The sequence below is a fragment of the Primulina huaijiensis genome, chromosome 7, assembly GCF_012295235.1.
Source record: "Primulina huaijiensis isolate GDHJ02 chromosome 7, ASM1229523v2, whole genome shotgun sequence".
Classification (NCBI taxonomy): domain Eukaryota; kingdom Viridiplantae; phylum Streptophyta; class Magnoliopsida; order Lamiales; family Gesneriaceae; genus Primulina; species Primulina huaijiensis.
This window is the reverse complement of record NC_133312.1, coordinates 19534420-19541187: the sequence shown is the minus strand read 5'-3', so window position 1 is coordinate 19541187 and position 6768 is coordinate 19534420. Positions and strand designations below refer to the sequence as shown.

The 6768-nt window shown below is 34.7% G+C and overlaps 2 protein-coding genes across 3 annotated transcripts; one reads left to right on the top strand and one right to left on the bottom strand.

The window, feature by feature from the left end:
- The first annotated feature begins 727 nt into the window (after positions 1–727).
- Positions 728–4155, top strand: LOC140980999 (chloroplastic lipocalin). Of its 2 annotated transcripts, none has more exons than XM_073447188.1 (5): positions 728–900; positions 1489–1606; positions 1744–1980; positions 2297–2587; positions 3431–4155. In XM_073447188.1, the coding sequence occupies exons 1-5, from the start codon at positions 821–823 to the stop codon at positions 3707–3709; spliced, it is 1005 nt and encodes a 334-aa protein (XP_073303289.1). In that variant the 5' UTR covers positions 728–820; the 3' UTR covers positions 3710–4155. The 2 variants fall into 2 exon arrangements, with proteins under 2 accessions (XP_073303289.1, XP_073303290.1); XM_073447189.1 differs by having other exon boundaries at positions 747–894.
- LOC140980998 (probable serine/threonine-protein kinase PBL23) lies at positions 4051–6060 on the bottom strand. The gene is made up of 5 exons (XM_073447187.1): positions 5704–6060; positions 5169–5350; positions 4888–5077; positions 4392–4783; positions 4051–4314 (listed from the first exon to the last, which is right to left on the bottom strand). The coding sequence occupies exons 1-5, from the start codon at positions 5828–5830 to the stop codon at positions 4066–4068; spliced, it is 1140 nt and encodes a 379-aa protein (XP_073303288.1). The 5' UTR covers positions 5831–6060; the 3' UTR covers positions 4051–4065.
- Positions 6061–6768: the final 708 nt, after the last annotated feature.

Sequence of the window (6768 nt, the reverse complement as noted above, 5' to 3'; positions counted from 1 at the left end):
CGTTAATATTAGCTCATCTCTAATTCAAAGGCTTTTTTTTTAGTGCAAATTTTGCATAGAATTGTGTGATCTTGGAATCAAACATAAAACCCAATAACACACCGATTTTAAACTTAATCCACTCTAAAATGAAAATTTTAAAACAATTTTTTATTTGAAACAAATATTTTAATTAATCAATTACGAAATTACATATTTATTAATATATCGTATATTATTTTCATAGTTAATGAATTTAACTATTGAAATTTGTATTTCTATTAATTAAATAATTTAAAATTTTAACTAAAAGAATATTTTTTAACTAAAACATTTTTTTTTAAAATTCTAAAGATTTTTATAAAATAATAATCTACGTTATTTATAATTGTAATTTTAGTTATGTAAGTTATCATGTTTTTGATTTTATTTTTGTGACTTGTCAATGTTTGATTTCATCTAATAATTTGGATTTTTATTTTGTTTAAGTCTTTTTTTTTTTTTTGCCAAAAGTAACTATCTTCATCGAATGTTGTTTATTTAAAATCGATGTTATTCTACGTAGCTCGTGTAGCGAGAATAAACTTATATTACATATATTAAATAAATATTATATTCATTAAATTTAAAATTAATAAGTGACAGGATTAAAAATCAAAACTATTAACTTACAAGACTTCAGTTCTACTTGGCGGCCCTTCCCATGTATTTGACAAAAGATATGTGTGTGTGTGTGTATATATATATATATATATAAAATATCCGAGAAAATCTCATTTCTTTTCTTGGTTTTCAAGGCCTTAAAAATCAACAGCATATCTGATAAAGAATTCATAAAAAAATGGGGTATCAATGTAGTAATCTACTGGCTACTCGATCACGGCCGTTGATGCTTCAAGCACATTATTCTCCTACGTCCAGGTGCCATTCTCAGCTCATCTTGTTCCGCAATATGTAACCAAATGCTTGAATTCTGATGAGATCTATTGGGTATTTTGTGGTCTAGTAAATTTTACACATTATTTCCCGAAAATCCTGTAAAATTGTTTTATTTAAGAATCTGCTGTTGGACTGACACATTCTTGAATTTATTGCTATTTTTAGATTGATAGTTGTTTCTTGAATTCTGAAGCTAAGGTTAATATTGTTGTTCCAGTGAAACTTGAATTTCAATTGTATCCCCACTGTATTGTGGAAGATCACTTTCCTAAGTAATAGGCTTCCAAAGAATATCATTGAAATGCAATTAGATTAATGGTCCATTGTACATTTCTTGCTGGTAAATCTGAAGTGGGGAAAACTCAGCAGTAAGAGAGATGAAGCAACTTGGTTTGGCTAAATTTGAGCCTGCATTCATAGGCGACTAAAAAACTAGAGGTGATTTCGTTTCCATTTCACAAGCTAAGGACCCTTTACGTCATAAATGCTGACACTTTTGTTTTTGACTACCCTTTTACGAGGAAAATGCTGTGGCTTCCATGAGACTTAATGTGTGCTCTTCTTTTCCAGAGGACTGCCAGGCAAAGAGATACCTGACTGTTGTTTTAAGCGCTCAATCGAGTTTGAGGTGAAACAAGTGCTATCCAGTCTTGCAGCATCGATAATTGTCCTATCTCAGACAACTCCGGTGGGTGCTTTGTGTTGTATAGTGACGGCATTCATAAAATAAGCTTTTAGATTCATGTTGTAAAACACATTGGTATGTCTTTTATCAAATTGAAGCTTATGTGTCTGAATTTGTTTCTTTTTATATATGCTGAGCAGGCTATTGCGACAGATGTTTCTCGTAACGGTATATGCCAGCTTGCAAGCGCTGAAGAAAAAAATTTGACTCTTCCTTTAGACAAAGGGAATGAGGAGGGAACTGGAATGCTGCTGATGATGAGAGGCATGTCAGCTAAGAACTTTGACCCAAACAGGTACGCTGGACGATGGTTTGAAGTAGCTTCACTTAAACGTGGATTTGCGGGGCAGGGTCAAGAAGATTGCCACTGCACTCAGGTGAACCAAAAAAAAGAATCTCAGTTATTGAAATGAATAATTTAAGTTTTATTAATTATTTTTAATAGATAAATAAACAAACTGTGTTGTGGATAGTCAGCTAGTTGAGTCGTTTGACATTTTCATATGCTCCAATTATTTCGGATTTAGAATGCATTTTTTCATCATGGTTTTTCTAAAATTCCATTGGTACCGTATTTTCATAATTTGGGAGACAAATACCAAATCCTTTATGCAGTTTTTGCATTGTGGGATTTTTGCCTTTTGAGTCTAAATGTTGTCGTATATGACATTCTTCCATAATATGTAATTGCAGGGTGTGTACACTTTTGATGTGAATATACCAGCTATCCAGGTTGATACATTCTGTATTCATGGGGGGCCTAACGGTTACATTACAGGGATAAGGGGAAGGGTCCAATGCCTTTCTGAAGATGATAAGGAGAAAAATGAAACGGACCTAGAAAAGCGAGAGATGATTAAGCAAAAGTGTTACCTTCGGTTTCCCACATTACCGTTTATCCCCAAGGAACCTTATGATGTTATTGCAACTGATTATGATAATTATGCCCTGGTTTCTGGAGCAAAGGACAAGAGTTTTATACAGGTATACCCATAGTTGCTCTGTTTCTTAAAGTTTACAAGTTTGTTTAGAGCGTCTAATGGATCTTTGCGAAGCACACTTGATAGAATTCTTGTGCTCATCTTTCTTTTGGTACATGGCTTTTGTCATGGATCTCAATCGAGCACACTGGATAGGCAAATATTAAGATTTACTCTAATTAATCATTCTTATTTGTGTCTGACTTTCCCAATCTTCATTGATAAGACAAGAGGAGGCTATCAGAACTCTAAGTTGAGCTAAGATATATTTTATGTGCCACAAGTTTAGCATGTTTTAGATAGTTCAAGAGTTTGAATGGGAGAAATTTCAACATTTTAGATGCAAATTATAAAAGAAAGAAAATATGAAGTTAAATATGGTGACAATCAAAATTGAATAATGTTTGCAGTATGAGTTTTATGTTAACCAAAATGTATATGAAATTGATCAGCAATATACTATGCTATGTGGGGTGAGTTAAGGTTTACAAAATACAACATATTTCGAACGAGTTTGCAGATCGGTTACGCAAAGGTTAATCAAATATTGAAAGATGGTAATGAAAGGTTTGAGATGGTGTGGCATAGAAATTGATATTTAAGACAGTTTGGACATCAAACTGGAGAGTTATACAAATAGCAGAATGAGATCAGTAACTTGGCTTAAAGTTATTACATGTGGCTTTAGTGATTTGTTAACCGTTGAAACTTCAGTTGTATGTAGAGTTTAATTGAGATGTAAACTTGGGAAGATTATGAAACTTAATAAGTTTTCTAATATTTGCTAAGTTTCTTGGGAGTTTCATCAAAGGATTTTATTGGTTGGCCCTTCTCAATTTTCAAACAGATATACTCAAGAAAACCCGACCCCGGACCAGAGTTCATAGAGAAGTACAAGTCTGTCTTAGAAACTTTTGGCTACGACTCCAGCAGTATCAAAGATACTCCACAAGATTGTGAGGTGATGTCAAATAGTCAGCTTGCAGCTATGATGTCTATGTCTGGGATGCAACAAGCTCTGAACAACCAATTTCCTGATCTTAAACTCAAAGCCCCGGTCGAGTTCAACCCGTTCACTAGCGTTTTTGATACTCTAAAGAAGCTCGTTGAGCTTTATTTCAAGTAGTGATTTGCATGCAATCAGATGGGGTGTTTTTGTTGAGGTTTTGTGTAATCAAAGAGTTGTATCAACAATGATCTGTGATCTGTTTGTATTTATTGCTGTTTCATAATATTGTATTAGTTACAATGCATATTGAATTTTATGTGACCAAATTAATTAAATAATAAAATATTAGTAATATTTGTTTGCTAATAATAAGCGTCTCTATTGGCAGAAAGGAAGAATGACTGAAACCTAATTCCCAGGGTTGTATACAGTTTAAATATTTGAATTGTATCTACCACAAATTATAATTTATTGACAAACTAGGACCAATAGGTCTTGCAATCGGTTCAGAGTTGAAGTCACACATTCGATTCTCATGTTTGGCCACCACCATCTTCTTGTTGTTCTTCATCTTCACCGGCCTCACCCGGGCTTTTGCCTCCAGATAGATATTCAAGTGCCGTGACGACGTCGCTGATCAAAGGTCGAATGGAGGCTTCTTCTTGGAGACACATTGCAGCTATAGCAAGAGCTTGATATAGGGCCTTTTCCGGGTAATTCCCTTCCAGCAATGGATCTGCCATTAAATGGAACTTTTTCTTGTCTTTAAACAATGGCTGTGCCTGCAGATTTTCAAGAAATGTCTCTTGAGATGAGCATTGTAACATGAAATTTAATCCATCGTGCAAAACAAGCGTACCCAAGTTATTAGATTCTGCTCTTCGCTTGGTTTGGAAGTGTCGATGACTCTCCGGCCTGTGATTATTTCCAAAAACACGACACCAAAGCTGTAAACGTCGGACTTCGTTGTCAGCTGGCCGGTGGAGGCGTACTCGGGTGCACAATACCCGTACGTTCCCATCACCCTGGTGGAAACATGGGTGTCTCCACCAATAGGGCCTAACTTTGCTAGGCCGAAATCCGACAGTTTTGGGTTAAAGTTTTCGTCTAAAAGTATGTTCGACGCCTTAAAATCACGATAGATCACCGGAGGATTTGCTGTTTCATGCAAATATTCAAGCCCTCGTGCTGCCCCTTCGGCAATTTTCATTCTGGTATGCCAATCAAGTGGCTCTTTCTCCGGACTTACGTCTATACAAAACCAGACATCAATTGAAATCTACACAGATAGGGAGACTGAAAATGTAATTATAGAACTAAACTACTTTGTATCATTTTCTAAAGAACATACTCACTTAGGAGGTGGTCTTCCAAAGAACCATTGTGCATGTACTCGTAAACTAAGATTCTCTGCTTGCCATCAGCGCAATATCCGACTAAATTCACAAGATTGGGATGGTGAAGAAGGCTCAGTATCAAAACCTCCACAAGAAATTCTCTGTTCCCCTGGAAGCCGTTTCTATCGAGTTGCTTCACTGCAACATCCTGAAACAAAGAAAACGTCGAAACTATTGGACTCGATTCAGCATATATATAAACTATAATTGACATACAACGACAAGGGTCACGGGATCACCATGTTCTTGCTTTCGATCCGGCCTTTGTACACCCTTCCGAAGCCGCCTTCGCCCAACAAAGTTTCAAGATTGAAGTTCTGAGTAGCAACAGAAAGGTCGTGAAATGTGAAAATTTCAGCAGATATATTTCCCTTCCCAAGCTTTTCTATTTCTTCTGCTATATATCTTCTCCTGCTGGCATCTGTACATTATTTGTATTAAAATCACGCTCGGAAATTCTCATGTTTAAAGTTGCACCATATACAACGTAGCGTGATCTTTCCATGCGAAGCCCGATATATACAATTGGAGTCACGAACTCAATCAAGATCCAAAAAAAAACAAAAAAATAAACGTCCTACAATTCTGCATGCTGTTGAATCAGTCTTATAATAGACATTTAGACTATTATTCAAAAATTGTTAAACGTGGCGGTAACAAACATCAAACGAGGATGTTTTCTAATTAACCTGGGAAAAACGTAGAATGTAATGAATAGTTAAAGGAATGAATTATATATGTTGCATAAAATTGATTAAAATACGAAGAAATCACCAGATTTAAATGATATATTTGCAAAAGAGGCCACAGAATTCGTCTTCTTGAATTCTTGAATGCTCTTCTTCAAGGATCTTTTCTGGCTCTTCTCTCCTGACAAGCAACACGAGAAACAACTCTTCATTTTTCTAATTTCTTCAATTCCCTTTTGTGTTTCAAATCAATCATTACTTGGGCACCGATCCACTGAAAAGGTCCAAAAATTTCTTAATTTTCCAATCATAAAATGTACATAAATTATAATATCAGAATCTTGAGCGAAATGTAAGGAAAGGGATATCTTCTTCTTGAAAAACCAGTGCTTCTCTGGTCTCTCAAGAAAGAAGAAGAATTCCTCGGCCTTTTGTCTTCTCTTTCCTTGTGAAAAACAACATGCATATTTTACGAAATAAATCCGACTCTGTCCATGTTTTTCTTTTTTCCCAAAAATAGCATGTGGTGCTGCTTGCAACCCGCCAATAAATCTTGAATCACCAAAAATTTGTTTTTCAAAATACAATGCCCCATTGGAACAAGATAAGATCATAAGATATTCATGATTTAGGAGGGAACCCATAATTTCTTGGCAAAAACTCGTGTGAGACGGTCTTACGGATCGTATTTTGTGAGACTGATGTCTTATTTGGATCATATATGAAAAATATTACTTTTTATGCTAAAAATATTACTTTTTATTGTGAATATCGGTAGGGTTGACCAGTCTCACATATAAAAATTCGTGAGACCGTCTCATAAAAGATCTACTCTAATTTCTTTACCAATGCATATGTAAAAGATTAACTATTATGCTTGATTCAACTTTGCCAGTTTTGATTGATTGCATTCGATGTCACCAAACATAATTAATCATGCCTAGACAAGAATTGTGATGCATTATTTCTATGCGACATTTAATACATTCTTCGTCATGTTGAAAACTAGTGATATTCTTTGAAGTAATAATATTATTTCCTATAAAATGTAGTAAAGGATGTGAAGGAAAATAGTTATTTTAGCTTTGTCAAATTTCAGTTTCAATCACACAATTTTACTTTTTATTGGTTTAAATCATTATTTCACTAT

Coding starts and splice junctions, on each gene's coding strand:
- LOC140980998 (XM_073447187.1), bottom strand. CDS start 5,830: ATGAAGAGTTGTTTCTCGTGTTGCTTGTCAGGAGAGAAGAGCCAGAAA. Junction 5,351..5,703: donor AAATATATCATTTAAATCTG/GTGATTTCTTCG, acceptor AATAATGTACAG/ATGCCAGCAGGAGAAGATAT. Junction 4,315..4,391: donor AGCAGAATCTAATAACTTGG/GTACGCTTGTTT, acceptor GAAAATCTGCAG/GCACAGCCATTGTTTAAAGA.
- LOC140980999 (XM_073447188.1), top strand. CDS start 821: ATGGGGTATCAATGTAGTAATCTACTGGCTACTCGATCACGGCCGTTG. Junction 901..1,488: donor CATTATTCTCCTACGTCCAG/GTGCCATTCTCA, acceptor CTTCTTTTCCAG/AGGACTGCCAGGCAAAGAGA. Junction 2,588..3,430: donor AGGACAAGAGTTTTATACAG/GTATACCCATAG, acceptor ATTTTCAAACAG/ATATACTCAAGAAAACCCGA.